Below are 17,589 nucleotides of genomic sequence, written 5' to 3'. Positions count from 1 at the left end.
CATTCTTCAAACATTTCATATATATTATACACAATTCAAAAGCAATGACTCATCAATGGACAATTCATGTTTTTCTTTTTTATTTCTCCTTTTTTACCTTATGTAGGAAAGCCTTATATATACATATAACCTTAACGTAGAGATACCTGATTCAAACGAACGAAAAACTGAAATGCATATGTTTGAACTAAAACAATTTCAATGATCATCTTCTTCTGAACCTGGACATCCTCCCACACCGTCCATCTCTTCAAATGAATTGTATTTGTAAGAACACCAAAAGCAAAATAAATGTTCGTTCCGTAATTGATCTACCACAAACTGGAGGTATATTTCGGGCTGTCCATACGAATCACGAATCAGCGTTGTCTAAATAACAGGAATCAGTGATGAGCTAACTTACATCCATTGCTAAAACCCTTTTCGCCCCATTGACTTGGTCGTTCCAATCCACTCCTGCAAATTCATCTTCATACTTCCTTTCCAACTTCTTACCTTCTTCCAGCCCATCATCGTCCTCCTTTATAATCCCAAAACGAACTAGACCTTCCTCATCATCATCATCGCTATTGGCATCCGATTTCAGTGTCGATAACATGTCTCTTCTCATCTGTTCTCTTAATTTCTCAGCTGCACTTAAATTACTTTCTTTTTCATACCCCTCAACAGCAGTTGTTTGTGGAGGAGGTGAAGGAGAAGGTGAAAATGCTTGAGATGGGTAAATAAGTTTCAATAATGGTCGAGGAATGGTTTGAAGTGGTAACCAAGGGATGATATGAAGTGGGTGAAACTATAATACAATACACACAGTATTAGCTGAATTCTCATTTTCGAGATTGATAGATCTGTTCACTTTAATACCCTTCTCTTCGTCAAACGTTTTCAGCTTTTCTCTAGCTGCTCTACCTTTACGTTCTTTTTCTTTTTCATTATATTCTCTCCTTTGCCTCGTCCTAAAATCATCAGTTTCTTTATTTAATCTTTCTAATTTTTCAATATCTAATGAATCTGGATCACGTCCTGATAAATTTTTAGGTAAAGAAGGAGGAGGAGAAGGTGATTTAGCTTGAAGACCTCTTCTACCATTCCACATTGAAATTCTAATTGGTTCAATAATATTTGATTTTTTTGGTATTTCATCTTCTTCATCACCTGGTAAAAATTTTGGTCTTTTCAAATGAGAATTTGATGATATTAATGATTCGGAAGAACGTTTTTTACCTAATGATTCACCTATATTCCAACCCATTTTTTGCATCATATTTAATGCTACACCACCACCACCACCACCAATATTACTATTTGTCGGATTTACATTTGATTGCTGATCAAATAAAGATTTTGATAAACCTTCTTTTCTACGTTGTTCTTCTAGTTGTTTTAAAGGAATTTGATTTTTTGATTGACCTTTTCTCATTGATTTTAATTGATCTATATTCCTTTTTTCACTATAAGTTTTGGATTTTGATGATGAAGATGATCCCGAAGGGATTTCCAAAAGGAATTTATCTGACATGAAATCTTCTTCAGAATCTGACATTGAGACTATATCACTTCCGTTCTATATATGGCGAGGTTTATTTTAAGTTGGATTTGAGAAATCTGTTCAAAAGAAGAGGAATGATAAGATTGATCATTGTTCAGTTCAGTCCAACTGGTCCTAGGAGTAGCTTTCAAAGATCGTCATTGAACGCGTTTCCGCCGGAAGGAATTGATTGTCAACAATGCATATGCGATATATGAAACAATTCAATGTTCGTGTAAGAAAGGTCCACTTGAATGCTTTCGTCTTCTTCGTTATTCATACACAATGTTACAGACTATATAAATCAATCAAAGAACGGTTGAAATGTCACTATCATCTTTGAATGTAGACTTGTCCATTTCAACACCATCCTTACACCCAACCATAACATTGCATCTGAAGACACCTTCGACCTCCATCTTACCTGATCCATGCAACTTACAAGCCAAATTATCAATTCGATTACCTGATGAGATATTCTTGGATCCAGACGAATTGAGTGATAAATTTGCTGGATCAGCTGTAACATCATATTCACTATTCAACTCAAAAACCCAAGGGAAAGTAAAAGTAGATATTGAAAGACCGGCAATATCAAATATTACTGAACATACAATTTTAAATTTGAATATCAAAGTATCGGAAAAAAAGTTTGAGAATTTAAGAATAGAAATACCATTACATGTTAGATATTTAAATCCCACAGAAGATGGAAAGACCATTATAAAATTCCCTTCAACTGAAGGAAAAATAAAAGGTAGATGGTATTGTACGGAAAGTGAGTATTACTTAGCGATGATATCAAATCTCAAAACTGATAATAATATTAGTTTCAGACTCGTTACCATTTATTGATCCCACACCCGTCAATATCATTATACCGACTGGTCAACATTCTCATCAACCTTTTGTCGAACTCATAACTCCTTTAGTCATTTGGGCGGGTTGGGGATGGTTAATTTATAAAATAATCAGATTGAGGAATCGAAGCAAGTCACTAAAAGAAAAGGATTTTTGAAATTACACGTCTGATTCCGTTTAAGGCGATCCTGATGTAATACATTCGAAAGGAAATACAATGATACCAAATTAATCTAATTATACATACAAACCCTTAAAGAAAAAGTATCAAGCACTCCGTTACCTACCGATTGGACCTGAAACACACCTTCCCTGTGATCTAGATACAGTCAATCTTCCATTTTCAGGTTGTCTTCTAGAAACTCTCAATCTTGAAGAATGTAATCCATTAATACTTGATCTTAAATGAGTTGGTTCGATAGAAGTATAAGCTTGAATATCATTTTCTAGGATGAGGATCTTATCATTCGATAAATTCAATAAATGTCTGGTCGAAGCAAGTTCCTACGATCAACGCATCAGTTCATGCACCCACATTTCGTGCGAGACGAAAAGCTCACCTGTTTGAGAAGAACCATTTCCCTTCTTACACCTTCTACATAGTTGATTCTTTGATACTCATTCTGATGTCCTGCCAATTCGGCATTTTCCAAACCCAACTTTTCAGCTTCTTCCACTGCTACCCTTTCACGACATTCCAATATCTCATACTTTTCCTGAAGATCTGCATATAACTCTTCATATGCCGCTGCGGAGACATAAGCTTCTTGTAAACTGACAATGAATATTAGCCAGGATTCATGTATATATATATACATAATCACACCACTTACTGCTTAACCTCCTCATCTAAAGCCTCTTCGGCCATCTTACTTCGCATCACAGTCTCATTAGCCCTTTTCAAAGCTTCTCTATCTTCCTTGGATTGATTCGTACACTTCTTCGCATCTTGGACTGCACTACTCAGATCACCAGTCAGTTGTACAACCTGACTTTCAGACGCTGCGAGAAGGTTCTGTAAGTTGTTAATCATTGGTTGACACGGTGCATGAGCGGCTTCCAACCCTTGATGAGATGTTCGTAACTCTGCAAACGACTGTTGAAGGTCGCTCAGTGATTGGACGTTAGAGGCGAGTATCTCTTTGGTCGTCTCGTATTTTGATAGCAGGTCGAAATGTTGATCCTCGATATCAACAAGCTGGGTACGTAGATGACAGTTGGCCAATTCAGCATGATCTACAGCCAATTCGATTGCGGGGAGAATCGGTAATGTTCTGAGGGGCTTGATCACCTCCCCACGTACAAAATCTTTTACATGAGACGATATATCCTTTCGAAGATCTTGTTTGTCTTTCAATACAGATGCCAGACTTTCACTCAACATGTTGACCTCTCTTTTATGGGCTCTAAGCTGGTCTGACAGATCTGTGTTCTCGTACTGTTGAAAGCTCAATTTCGCCTCTAATCGCTTCACCCTGTTCTTGTATTCTAAAGAATTTGTATGGGCAGTAATATACTTCGTCTCCAATTCACGGTACCTTGCCTTCGATGTCGTGTTTTTGTAAAGTATCCTATACTGTATACTACAAGCTGAAACTAAGTTTTCTAATATCTCATTCTCTTCTTCTACCTCGGTCAAACGAATGACTTTTTCTCGCAAACTTGCATTTTCCTTCTCCAAAATGCGATTTGCCTTTCTCAAATCATCCTCTTTGTGAATGTTCCTTTCTGCCCTGTGGTCGTTCCTCTCTATAGAAGCTTTGAGATGTTCAACTTCTGATATCAAAGAAGCTACATTTCTCTCTAAACGATGTTTTTCAATCTTCCATTCAGTCTTTTCATTCTCGTAATCCCGTGTTTCTCTTTTCAAACCAAGATCGGTCTCTCTTTTGAGGGTATTGATTTGCTCTAGTAACTGCATTTTATCCCGATCATTCGACTCGATCTTGCCTTTTAGGTTAATTGTCTCCTGGATCTGCTGGGAAAGAGTTTCTTGCAAAGTATTGTTCTCGGTTTGTAAGTTTGCAAGTTGAGCTTGATACTACAAATCTATTAGCTATTGTCATAATTTTCCGCGGTCTTACCTTGAGCTTTGAGCTACGATGTTTCTCAACTAGATCTTCCAGCTTCATGTTAAATTCTGAATCTGGAGCTTGATTGCTTTCTTTGTTTCTGATTTCTAGCGATTTTATCGTTTCTTCCCTCCTTATTATCTTTCCTTTCGCCTTCTCAAGCTGGAAAATGGATTAGCTATGGCGGTGAGCAAAAGACTTTTAGGGTATAGCTTACATCTTGCATCAAGTCTTCTATCTGTTTTTGGGACTGGTGTAATTCCATCTTCCACCCCTGAGACGTACCCTCAGCTTCTGCTCGCCTCCTCCTTTCGTCAATTGCCTCAAGTTGTATCTTCTTTAACTTGTCATCGTATTTATGATTTGGCTGAGAAGTCTTAATGTTCGTCACAGTGGATATGCCCAAAGGCTGTTTTGTGGTCATCTTTCTTATCTCTCTAATGATCTCAGATCCTTTATGTTTCGTAATTTATGCAGCATACATCTATGTTTTTGATTGTTTTGACGTTTGTTTATCTAATTCCTCATTCGAACTTATCGAAAGGTCAGTCGCGCTATCATCGATTACCGTGGGAAAGTAAAATGAGGGAATTTGATTCCGTCGATCATTAAAAGTTAAAATGCAAATTATTTTGACAGTCTCAAAGTATTATTTTAGTGTAATTTATCACAAATTTACAATTAAATCTCTAAAATTTACTTGATAACTTCGAGAAGTCAGAGAATAGACTTGAAGGATATTCAGGACCAACCTTGCTTGGAAAGATGAAGTCAAACTTTGTATTTCAAAATCTGTGCGGAACGGTATATCGTCAAGGAAATGTGGTTTTTACTCCTGATGGAAATTCAGTTTTAAGTCCAGTTGGAAATAGAGTATCAGTATTTGATTTAGTCAAGTGAGCTTTTATAACCGCTAAAATTAGAATTTCAATTTCTAATTCACTAAATCATAGTAATAAATCAAGAACATTACCATTTGAAAATCGAAAGAATATAGCTTCGATAGCTCTGTCGCCTGATGGAAATGTGCTTATGTCGATAGACGAAGGTGAGTTCATCAATCCCTCCACGACGTACAGCTATATACAATCGACAAGGTAGTTTCAAGCTTACACATTTCTCTGAATCTTTAGACGGACGAGCCCTGCTAGTTCATTTCAGAAAAGGTACGGTAATTCACCATATCTCTTTCAAACACAAAGTGAACCATGTTTCCTTCTCTCCGGATGGCAAATACATCGCTATCACCCATGGACATAAAATACAAGTTTGGAAAACACCTAGTACTTTAGTCCGAGAATTTGCACCTTTTGAATTGCACAGGGAATATACAGGTCATCATGATGAAGTCGTATCGGTATGCTGGAGTAAAACTTCAAGGTAAGTCAAAGCATACCACGCAATGCTCAGGACAAGCTGTAAATCATCTCACTCTTGCAGATACTTCATTACCACTTCCCGCGATATGACAGCTCGACTCTACACACTTAATCCCGTGGAAGGTTTCAAGCCCAAGCAATTTGCCGGACATAGAGATGTTGTCATAGGAGCTTTCTTCTCGCATGACGAGAAGACGGTAAGTGATTACCCTCTCTCACTTCGATCACATTGCTGATGAACGGGGACAGATCTATACCGTATCTCGAGACGGAGCGGTGTTTGTTTGGTCGGCCAAAAGAGGTGTATCGGAAGAGGACTCAGATGTGGAAATGGATATACTAGACGCTCCAACGACATCAGCATCAGGTGCCAATTTAGTCTTAGAACATACAGTAGCATATACTCGATGGGGTATACAAAATCGACATTTCTTCAACCAACCAGGCACCAAAGTTGTATGCGCTACATTCCATCCTAAATCCTCTTTACTTATCGTTGGTTTCTCAACTGGTATTTTCGGATTATGGGAGATGCCTTCGTTCACCTCAGTCCACACTTTGTCAATATCAAACGAGAAAATTTCTTCAGTAGCAGTGTCCCCTTCTGGTGAATGGTTAGCTTTCGGCGCAGCAAAATTAGGTCAATTGCTAGTATGGGAATGGCAATCGGAATCTTACGTCCTGAAACAGCAAGGTCATTATTACGATATGAACACTCTTAGTTTCTCTCCGGACGGTCAAAATATAGCCACCGGTGGAGAAGATGGAAAGGTTAAACTATGGAACGCTCAAAGTGGATTTTGTTTCGTTACTTTCCCTGAACATACAGCATCTGTTTCTTCGGTGGAATTTGCCAAACAAGGTCAAGTCCTTTTCACAGCTTCATTGGACGGTACCGTAAGAGCGTATGACATGGTCCGTTATAGGAATTTTCGAACTTTTACTTCACCAACTCCGGTCCAATTCTCCTCACTCGCAGTAGACCCTTCAGGTGATGTTGTTTGTGCGGGATCCCAAGACTCGTTTGAAATTTACATGTGGTCCGTCCAAACTGGAAAACTTTTAGATGTACTTACCGGTCACTCTGCACCTGTTTGTGGATTATCTTTCTCGCCCTCAGGAGAACAACTAGCTTCGGCATCTTGGGATAGATCCATAAGGTTGTGGTCCGTCTTTGGCAGGTCCAGGGCGACTGAACCAGTAACTCTCTCCTCTGAAGCCACGGCCTTAGCCTACAGTCCGGATGGAAAGGAAATCTGCGCTTCAACGCTTGATGGTCAACTGAGTTTCATTGATGTTGAAGAGGGTCAAATTAAATCTGTCATAGAAGGTCGCAAGGATATATCTGGAGGAAGAAGGGTGGACGATAGGTTGACAGCTGCAAACAATGCCGCCTCGAAATACTTCAACTCAGTCACATATAATGCGGATGGAAGTTGCGTTTTAGCAGGTGGACAATCGAAATATGTTGTAATATACGATCGACAAGAAGGAGTCATGATTAAGAAGTTCCAAATTTCAGAGAATTTAAGCTTGGATGGGACATTGGAGATGCTAGATAATAGGAAATTAACAGCAGCTGGACCAATAGATTCAATAGATAACACTGGTGACGCATCGGATGTAGAAGACCGATTGGATAAATCTTTACCTGGTGCAAGCAGAGGAGACTTATCGAAAAGAAGATATAGAAGAGAAGCTAAAACGACATGCGTTAAATTTAGTTCTACAGGAAGATCTTGGGCTGGATGTTCAACTGAAGGATTACTAATTTATTCACTTGATAATTTAACAAATTTTGATCCTTTCGATCTTGATCTTGATCTTACACCTGAAAATACATTAAAAAAATTAGAAGAAAAAGAATATTTAATATCTTTAATTATGGCTTTAAAATTAAATGAAAGGAATTTAATTAAAATAATTTATGAAAAAATTCCAACAACTCAAATTGGTTTATTAAGTAAACAATTACCAAATGAAAATTATTTAATAAAATTTCTTAATTTTATTAATTATCATTTAGAAAATACACCACATGTTGAATTTGATTTAATATGGATTGCAAGTTTACTTACTTCTCATGGTAAATGGATTGTAATCAATAAAAGTCAATTAGCTCCTACTGTTAGAGGTTTGATTAGAGGTTTAAGTGGTTTACAAGGTAGTGTAACTAAATTGTGAGTATATCATATAGCCTTACTTTGCAATCAATAAATACTAAATTTAGAGAGTTTTTGACTTTTAGGAGCGACCAAAATACTTTTTCGATTGATTATATATTATCGCAAATTGAAAGAGATGAAAAAGTTAATCATGCTAACGGTTTATCTGATCTGGGGATACAAGTTGATATGTAGGTAATATATATACCGTATGAATAATCTGATGCATATAATTGTATTGTATTTTCACGAATGAATTGAAGTCAAACGTGTCTGTCGATCCTTTTTGTATAATCCAGGAAAACGCCACATGCATTGTTTGGTGTAAAGTGGTACCTTTTACTCTAATGTGCTTTGGTCAGTCACCTTTTAATACACTTTCGGGGATTTATTTATTTACACTTAAGTATACCCATTTAAAGGAATAACGGAATCAAATCAATACACGTTATATCCTCTTGATGCTACTACTATGACTATTATCATCACTCACCTTTGACTAAATAGATGATATTACATTGATACCTACTCATCCCTTACTTGTTTGTTCCCAATTGAGCATCACATGATCAAGAGAGAGTAGAAGACATTATCTAGAATTACCAGTGACATACATTGAACACGTTCTTTCATCTGTGCTTCGGTCGCTATACCAAACCCGACAAAGTATTCAACGGACTATCCCGATCAACAAACACGTAAATAGATCGAACAACTGTACTTGCACCTGCTAAGGTGGAATTCGGTAAATGCCAATCCTTCGTAGATTAGCAATATCAACACCCCCTCAAGCTCAAGCACAATCACAGCAGCAACAATCCCCACAAATCACAACATACTCACCAAATTAGAATGAATTAAATATGTCTTCTAATCAAACCTCTACATCTTCTTACACTCAACTCGCATCCCCCATCTCCACTCAACCACCCAAAAGACCGACCTCCCAACTAAAACACCGACACACTTCAGATTCTTCAAATGCTGATGTATTTCGCCTGCAGTCTACTCCAGATAACAAGCGTCAACATCTGGATGGTAATGGCTTAGCACGCAATTTATCTTCGTCATCTCTGAAAGTCTTGCCGAAGATGGAAAACGAGGAAAAGAGGAGATCTAGACCAACTACTTCGCCATCTATCGGTGTGAATAACGGTGATGGAAGCATGACGCCCGATCCCGAAGATGATTTTGATGACGAAGAATACAATAGAAGGGACAGTATACTTGATCCACCGCAACAACGAAATCCGACTAAAGTATCTCCTTTAGCTAAAAGATTAGGGGAAGAGCCACCATTCATGTTACCTCATCCGTCGAAAGATACCACAACTAGTCAAGCTTATCCCGGTGTTGTAATTGGATCTTTTGCTGGAGGTGGGAGTACTTTTGGCGAAGGAATGGGATTTGACGGAGGAATGGGAATGAATATGGATGATATAATGGATCCTTGTTCCTCAGATAGAGCTGCAAATAAAACCGCCGCAGCTCCGAATATAGCTCCTTGGTTGATGGATGAGTCACCTTCGAGTAACTCATCGCAATTCGTTTCTCAACCTTTGGAAATAGAAAGAACTATATCATCGAAAGGACCAGCAGCTACACTTCGAGAAAAGGATTCTAGAAAAGCTTCTGGAGTTTTGAATCATTTCTCCTCGGTACCGTCATTGCCTAAAATTCGTCGACAACCTACAGTAGATAATTCAGGTGGATATAATGATAGTTCAGGATCAGCTTCCGGTTCAGGATCAAGAACTGCTTCTCATACTTCCATTGCGACGACTATTGGCGGTTCTTCAGCTTACCATTCAATCGCTGAAGAAGGCAATTCGAGACAAAGAAATATTTCTAGTGATAGTTTACAAACACTCAATCAACGGTCTAACCGAGATAGATCACCTAAATTCGAAACAGCTTCTTCGCATGATCGATCAACTTCTCAGCAATCTAACAAATCCCAAGGCTCTGCTAGAGTAGGAAGGTTTGGCAGCACGACTAGTAGCAATAGCGGAGGGGGAACTACGGGGAATGAAAAGAAGAAAGGTTTCTTAGGAGGTTTCTTGAGCAAGAGAAGGACGGGACCTAGCATATCCCTTGGTAAGTCCACAAACCGTCTGCACTTTAGCTGACAATCAGGCTCCGTGCCAGATTTCACACCTCCTGACACACACACACGCGGTTCAACCGGCTCGACAGCGTCCCGAGTGTCCAATCCCCCATCCATCGGATCTTTGATGAGCTCAACTCAAGGCGGATTATCCCCCAACGACCGAACACCGTCCGATTCATACGGAAAGTCATACCGTCAAGGCTCGAATTATACCTCAGAAGGAGCCATTTCGCCGTTACAAGAAATTGCCGAAACGCCCTTCCACCTCGACATGAACCTCGATGATATGGAAGGTATAGTGGATCCCTCTAAGTCAGGCGTTCAACCCACATTCGCTAGACCGGCACCTGCAACCAATAATTCTGGAGCCACGGCTACTACCGATTCTACCGCCGGATCCATGTCCATGGAAGATGCTCTCGCGCAGACCAGTAGCTTCGCTACGACCGTGAGCGCTGGCGGATCAAGCGGTTCTAATCAATCATCTGCGCCAGCGACAGGAAGAGACCTCCTCGGAGAAGCAGAAAGGCTGTCTGGACCATTTGTTCGAAACCCATTTTCTACCACTGGAAGTTCTGCCGGTTCTATCGATGGGAACAAGCCTTCTACACCTCCATCTCCTCACACCCTTTCACCTCGACATGGGCTTCCACCAACAACACAACCTAGACGACCGTCCCAGTTGCGAAATGTAAAAATGGGATCGATTGACTCTGAACTCAGTGAATCTGTCGACGGGTCAGCCCCTATAGCTCCATCCTGGGCATCCAATGGCGCCGTGCAAACCGTGTTCAATGATCCCTTCGGTACGAGCAAAGCTCTCGCGCCTATTGTGGATGAAAGTCCCGTACCGCAACAGGGTTCGAGCGTAGCTGGAGAATCGCGCAAAGCATCCGCAAGTACAACTACAGCCGAAATGACAGGCTCTATATCCGCCCTGGCCTCATCTGCCGCCGCAGCGGCATGGGCAGCACCTGAATCATGGGGCGTTGAAGGGGATGAAGACGAATCTGATGAGGAGTCGAGCTCATCGGGTGATGGAGCAGATGAGGAGTGGAACGATAATACTAACATGCCCATCCAATCTAGTCTGACCGAATCTGAAAGAAATAACAGGATACCCAGTACAGCTTCTTCGATTGGCACCAAGTTACCCGATGTGTCTTCTCCCACTGGTGTCAAGAAACCTCCTCCATTTGGATTCAAGTCTCAACAAGGTGGCAGCGCAAAGGGTCGACCGCCCAGTGGAAGGCCTTCGACCGGTCAAGGTAAAAGAGGGAAACTTAACGGCGGACGCCCGTCGACGGCTGCTAACTCGAACAGTGGTAGGCCTGGTACGAGCGGATCAACCCATGCGACTGCTACAGCGGTGAGTCTCATTCTGACAAGATTGTGCTGACCCCCTCTTAGCACTGGATCCGGATGTACCGCTCCGATGGCTCGTACACATCGCACAACCTTCCAATCAACACGACCACAGCCGAGTTCATAGGTATACTTTCAGGCCAGAACGAAGCACCTTTTGGCAAAAAAATCACCACCAGCATGAAATTGTATCTGCGAGAACGAGGCCAAGACCGGCTTCTTCTTCCCTCTGAGAAACCCATCGCTATCCAACACCGTCGATTATCGCAAGCCGGTTTCACCGAGGCTGAACACCCCGAAGAGATCGGTAAAGACGATATGGGTATCCTATGTCGATTCATCTACCAAACGCCAGCTTTGCCAATCATGAACCCCGAAGAAGAAAGTTCGTATGATTCTTTCGAGTTCATTGATGTCGCTAGACGAGATTTACAAACGATCCCCATCTTCCTGCATCTACATGCCCACAACATCATCATCCTCAACGTGTCAGCCAATCCCATGTCGGACATACCCCTGGACTTCATCCAAGCTTGTAGCAGCTTAAAGGAGTTGAGAATGTCCTACATGGCGTTGAAACGAGTCCCAAACTCTATTCGAGCGAGCACAACTCTAGCAAGATTAGATGTATCATGTAACCGAATCGCTGATCTTGAGTCAGTCCCACTCAATGAAGTCGAAACGCTCGTATCTCTCAAAGTGCAAAATAACAAACTCACCTCGATTCCAAGCTATTTCGCCCAAATGAAAGCTCTGAAATATCTTAACATCTCCAACAACAAATTCGAAAGTTTCCCTTCCGTTGTATGCGAGATGTCTAACCTCGTGGACTTAGATGTATCTTTCAACAATATTACGGAATTACCTTCGAAGATGTCAGAATTGAAATCTTTAGAAAGACTTGCGCTTTTCAGTAACGAGTTGACCAGTTTCCCACCTTCCTTCTCCACCTTGGCCAATCTCCGAATCCTCGATGTCAGACGGAACAAGCTCACTGATCTCACTGCTGTTTATGCTTTGCCTAATCTTGCGACTCTCCAGGCAGACCATAACACTATCGTTACCCTTGATGCGCAGATTGGAGCGAACGTCCGACAATTTAGCGTTCCTCACAATTCGGTCACTCGATTCACACTTGCTCCTCAGCCCAATATGGCAATGGTGACATACAATCTGACCAACCTCGATTTGTCTCACGGAAAAATCTCAACTCTCGCCGACGACTCTTTTAGCGGTCTTGAAAATCTTGTCAAGTTGAATTTGAATTTTAATCAATTCACTCGACTACCTTCCACTCTTGACCGATTAAAAAACCTAGAAGTGTTCTCATGTACAGATAACATGTTGAATGATCTGCCCGTCGGTTTAGGTAAATTACAAAAGCTTCGTGTTTTGAATCTGCACAATAACAATCTGAAAAACCTTCGATCGGAGTTATGGGCATGTACGGCCTTAGAAATCATGAATGTCTCGTCCAATCTTCTCAAAGGATTCGAACCATTACCTGATGATATGGCAGCAGCCATGGGAGTGCATCCTTCGGAAGTGGCAGAAACCATCAATGGTCTCCCACCTTGTGCAGTCAATGCAAGGCACCTTTATCTGGGGGATAACAGAATAACCGATGAAATTTTCCATTACATAGCGGATTTGCCAAATATCAAAACTGTCAATTTGTCTTTTAACGACATATATGAAATCCCGCCCGATACAATTGGTCATTGTTCTAAACTTGAACATCTGTACCTGAGTGGAAATAAGTTGACCTCCCTACCCGCCGAAGATCTAGAAAAATTGGTAAATCTCAAAACTCTACATCTCAATGGAAATAAACTTCAAACTCTTCCTTCGGAATTAGGTGCTATAAAGACACTGCAACATCTTGATGTAGGAAGTAATGTACTCAAGTATAACATTGCGAATTGGCCTTATGATTGGAATTGGTATGTTGGAATACCGTCTTTTTGTTGTGTCGGTGCTAACACCCCCATAGGAATTGGAACACTGCTTTGAAATATCTCAACTTATCCGGCAACAAACGACTTGAAATTAAACCCACTTCAGCTCAGGACATGAACCATGCATCCAGTTTCCGAAAAGAGCTATCCGACTTCACCGCTCTCACTCAACTCCGTGTACTAGGTCTCATGGACGTCACCTTGCGTATCCCGTCTTTACCCGATGAGACCGATCAAAAGAGAGTTCGAACTTCCTTCTCTGATATTAACAATATGGCCTATGGTATATCCGACATGCTAGGTTCGAACGAACACTTGGCAATGTTCGATCTCGTTGTCCCCAATTTCCGAGGCCAAGCAGACGAATGCCTGTTCGGAATGTTCGGTCGGACCACACCCAGTTCCCACGCTGGAAAACTTCCCAAACGACTTCAAGAGCTTTTTGCGGGTCAGTTGATGCGTCAAATCGTGAAATTGGAGAAAGACGAGGATGTGTCCACTGCTCTTCGACGGACTTTCCTGTACGTGAACAGGAGACTTTTTGAGGATTGTCTCAGCCCTGGAACCACTCGAAAAGGATCAGCGCAAAGTATCGCCTCTATAGAAGATATGTTCCGAGGCTGGGATCCTGCCATCGGATCGCCATTTCGAACAGGTTCCTCAGGTGCGGTGGTCTACCTAGTTGGCAAAACCCTTCACGTAGGAAATGTCGGAGATATCTTGGTCGTTGTTTCCAAACGAGGTGAAGCTGAATTGCTCTCAAAGAAGCACGATCCGACAGACCGAGAAGAGACCGCGCGTATCCGTCGAGCAGAAGCTTGGGTTAGCACTAAAGGATTCGTCAATGACGATAAGGATATAGACATCTCTCGAGCATTTGGTTACTGGCACAACTTCCCCGCTGTCAACACTTCCCCAGAAATCCGAACCCGACCGCTTACGGAACAAGATGAATTCGTCATTATAGGTAATAACGCGCTATGGGCGTGTTGTTCATATCAAACCGCCGTAGATATCGCTCGAACGGAAAAAGACGATCCTATGATGGCTGCTCAAAAGCTTCGAGATTTCGCTATTTCCTATGGAGCAGATGGTAGTGTTATGGTGATGGTAGTCAACATCTCCGATCTATTCTTTGGACAGTCTGGACATCGACCTCGAGCACCAGTACCTCAAGGTGATTCTACTGCTGAAGTTGATGGTCAAGCCAATACAAGCACAGCGGTTACGAAACGATTGATAACGCGGCGAAGGGAAGAAGTGGGGGATCGAACCCTTAATAGACTTCAGCAAGAAATTGAACCTCCAACCGGTCACATCGCTATTGTCTTTACGGATATCGTCAACTCAACTCACTTGTGGGAAACAAATCCTGGTATGCCAACTTCTATCAAGATTCATCATAATTTCATGAGAAGACAATTGAGATTAGATGGAGGATACGAAGTTAAAACAGAAGGAGATTCGTTCATGGTTTCTTTCCAATCTGTGACCGCTGCTTTACTTTGGTGTTTCAATTGTCAAATCGGTTTACTCTCTCAAGAATGGCCAAGAGAATTACTTGAAGCGAATGACGGGAAAGTCGTTTATGATTCTAAAGGGATACTCATACAACGTGGTTTGAGAGTTCGTATGGGTGTACATTGGGGATCACCTGAATGTGAGCGGGATCCAATCACACGAAGAATGGATTATTATGGTCCTATGGTCAACCGTGCGGCACGTATCAATGCATCTGCGGATGGTGGTCAACTTATGGCATCGGGAGACGTTATCAATGAGATTACAGCTGTAAGAGAATATCTAGAGACCAACGATGAAGAAGCTCTTAATGAACTTCAAGGAGATATCAAGAGAGAAATACTTGAATTGAGAAGAATTGGTTTGGATATTAAAGATATGGGGGAAAGGAAATTAAAAGGTCTTGAAGGTGAGTTGTTATTCCCAAGGGATATCGATATCATGCTGATGAGATGAGATTCCTAGTTCCCGAGAAATTACATTTGCTTTATCCTAAAACACTTTCGGGTAGATTGGAAATGTCAAATGAAATTCGACCAGATGTTGAAGTAAACGAACGTAAAACTGAACATCGTATAATTGATATTGAACAAGTTAAAGAATTATCAAAGATAACACTTAGATTAGAAGCCATTTGTAATGCTTCTGAAATTATAAATAATAATGATAATTCAAGTTTAAAAGAAATTTCTTCACCACCTGCATCACCACGTGAACATCAACATTCACATTTACATCCTCATCAACATTCTCCACCCAAAAAAGAAGGTCTCTCTATTACAGGTAAAAAATCAAATAACATTAATGTAAATTTAGGACCAATAATTAGAGATGATATGAATGATGAAGAACTCTTAATCATAATTGAAAGTTTAACTACTAGGTGTGAAAATTCTTTATCTACTCTTGTAAGTTTTTTTTTGGTTTCATCCTTTTGCGCTTTTGCTATTTTGCACTTTTGGGAATTGATTAATTGAATTGTTTACTTATTCTTTAAATTTGTTTAAATATAGTACTTGAAACAATTGGGTGGATTTTCAAGTGTTATGGCTGCACTTGAAAAAGCTACTAAAATTGATTCAAAATTAATTACACACGCTTTATCACTTATGAATGGCGCATTTGGAGGATAGTCGAATTTGAAGATTCTTGCTCAGAAGAAGTAAAGGGTTGATCTAAATAGAGAAAGTAAAGGTATACATAAGGATTTTGACTATTGACTATTTGTTTTGGATTTTTGATTTCCGGATTTTGTCTTTTTTCAATTGTAGCGATTTGTATGGTTTTTTCTACTTTCATATTTAACACGCATATAACAAATATATATTTAGATTTTCGATTGATTATAACTGTTTCCCAATTACTTAGATTTTTATCTGTCATCTGGTTTTCTGCTTGTTTTGTTATGTTTTACTCATTTTTCATTCGGATTCGGATCATCGCATTATAATTTTCATATGTATGGCAAAGTGGAAATGAAGCATCGTCCGAAACATGTCATTGGATTTTGATCGAGTATCAATCGTTATTGCGCTTCAACGATTTGACCATGCGAACTGGTGCATTTATGGAATATCTTATTGATAGTTTTCAACGAATTATCTAATTATATACATCTAATATCACATTTCAAGAACACAGATACAACTGACACAATTCCATCACAAATTATGATACACCAATGTTATACAATAAAGCTCAATAACGATTTTCTATTTCTTTCCTCTTTTTTCTCTCTAATTTATCTACTCTATCTTCTAGGTATTGTAAATTATGATGTATATCAATAAATAATTCCGAAGTGGTCGTAGTCTGTCGAGATCTATTAGTCTTTTATTTCATAATTATAATTTAATATCTTTTATAGAGTATATCTTCAAGGGCAAACTCACGAATTGGTTATACCTATTTAGTAAACCTCTTACATCATTTTCAACTTTAGATAATTCGGTTGAATGGATTTGTTGTTTCTTTATGGCATTTGTCAAATCCTTGTTATAAGGAAGTAATTCTATATCAATTCAAAATCATCAATTGTGAACTATTGATTTAATGACTGATGTATATCCAAATGGTAAAAGATCAATACTCACTTTCTAATTGTCCACTCCCTTCAACATTCTTTTGTTTTAATAAATCAATCTCCCTTAAAATTCTCTCTGATTGTTTCAAATCAGTAGCTGATTCTAATATCATATTTAATTTCACTTGATCATTTAATAAATCTGATTCAGTAATTGGTTTATCTTTATTATCGTTTTCTTTAATATCATGATTATCCGTAAAGGTAGAAGTTGTACCAGGTAAAACAGTTGAAAGGTTTAATAAAGGTAAATAATGATCATCTGAATGGTTAGAACGATTAGTCACGAATTTCATCACGATGGTTGTGATGAGTTTTCACTAACATCCTTGTATTAACCTTTTAATACCTTCACTTTCATTACTTAATCTATCAAATGTTTCTTGAGATTCTCTAATTTGCCTTATAACTGATTTATTAGATGTTTCACTCCTCTTGCTTGAATTCTCACTAAATGAAGATGGTAATCCGTATACTTGAGCTTCGATCGTACGTAGTCGAATATCAAGAGGTATAAGAGGTGATTCAGTCTTGGCCGTCATGTTGACTT

The 17,589-nt window shown here is 39.8% G+C and overlaps 7 protein-coding genes across 7 annotated transcripts; 4 read left to right on the top strand and 3 right to left on the bottom strand.

Annotated features, from left to right (window-relative positions):
• Positions 1-198: 198 nt before the first annotated feature.
• I206_106208 (uncharacterized protein) lies at positions 199-1,540 on the bottom strand (the record flags this gene model as incomplete). The annotated part of the gene is made up of 3 exons (XM_019156758.1): positions 199-339; positions 404-790; positions 854-1,540. The coding sequence occupies 3 exons, from the start codon at positions 1,538-1,540 to the stop codon at positions 199-201; spliced, it is 1,215 nt and encodes a 404-aa protein (XP_019010560.1).
• A 309-nt stretch (positions 1,541-1,849) lies between these two features.
• Positions 1,850-2,543, top strand: I206_106207 (uncharacterized protein; the record flags this gene model as incomplete). Its single annotated transcript, XM_019156757.1, has 2 exons — positions 1,850-2,303; positions 2,356-2,543. The coding sequence occupies 2 exons, from the start codon at positions 1,850-1,852 to the stop codon at positions 2,541-2,543; spliced, it is 642 nt and encodes a 213-aa protein (XP_019010559.1).
• A 122-nt stretch (positions 2,544-2,665) lies between these two features.
• On the bottom strand, positions 2,666-4,882 carry I206_106206 (uncharacterized protein; the record flags this gene model as incomplete). The annotated part of the gene is made up of 5 exons (XM_019156756.1): positions 2,666-2,890; positions 2,947-3,160; positions 3,220-4,427; positions 4,471-4,620; positions 4,676-4,882. 5 exons carry the CDS (start codon positions 4,880-4,882, stop codon positions 2,666-2,668), a joined length of 2,004 nt encoding a protein of 667 aa, XP_019010558.1.
• A 341-nt stretch (positions 4,883-5,223) lies between these two features.
• I206_106205 (uncharacterized protein) lies at positions 5,224-8,197 on the top strand (the record flags this gene model as incomplete). Its single annotated transcript, XM_019156755.2, has 6 exons — positions 5,224-5,354; positions 5,412-5,506; positions 5,592-5,838; positions 5,899-6,034; positions 6,087-8,017; positions 8,086-8,197. 6 exons carry the CDS (start codon positions 5,224-5,226, stop codon positions 8,195-8,197), a joined length of 2,652 nt encoding a protein of 883 aa, XP_019010557.2.
• A 668-nt stretch (positions 8,198-8,865) lies between these two features.
• I206_106204 (uncharacterized protein) lies at positions 8,866-11,511 on the top strand (the record flags this gene model as incomplete). Its single annotated transcript, XM_070203270.1, has 2 exons — positions 8,866-10,099; positions 10,151-11,511. The coding sequence occupies 2 exons, from the start codon at positions 8,866-8,868 to the stop codon at positions 11,509-11,511; spliced, it is 2,595 nt and encodes an 864-aa protein (XP_070059371.1).
• A 23-nt stretch (positions 11,512-11,534) lies between these two features.
• I206_106203 (uncharacterized protein) lies at positions 11,535-16,089 on the top strand (the record flags this gene model as incomplete). Its single annotated transcript, XM_019156754.2, has 5 exons — positions 11,535-13,420; positions 13,471-15,365; positions 15,422-15,667; positions 15,773-15,864; positions 15,970-16,089. 5 exons carry the CDS (start codon positions 11,535-11,537, stop codon positions 16,087-16,089), a joined length of 4,239 nt encoding a protein of 1,412 aa, XP_019010556.2.
• Positions 16,090-16,654: 565 nt separating this feature from the next.
• Positions 16,655-17,581, bottom strand: I206_106202 (uncharacterized protein; the record flags this gene model as incomplete). The annotated part of the gene is made up of 4 exons (XM_019156753.1): positions 16,655-16,768; positions 16,849-16,967; positions 17,050-17,301; positions 17,365-17,581. The coding sequence occupies 4 exons, from the start codon at positions 17,579-17,581 to the stop codon at positions 16,655-16,657; spliced, it is 702 nt and encodes a 233-aa protein (XP_019010555.1).
• Positions 17,582-17,589: the final 8 nt, after the last annotated feature.

This window comes from Kwoniella pini, chromosome 8 (genome assembly GCF_000512605.2).
Source record: "Kwoniella pini CBS 10737 chromosome 8, complete sequence".
In the NCBI taxonomy this organism is placed as follows: Eukaryota; Fungi; Basidiomycota; class Tremellomycetes; order Tremellales; family Cryptococcaceae; genus Kwoniella; species Kwoniella pini.
The sequence above is the reverse complement of the archived record's forward strand: the minus strand, read 5'-3'. Positions and strand labels throughout refer to the sequence as shown.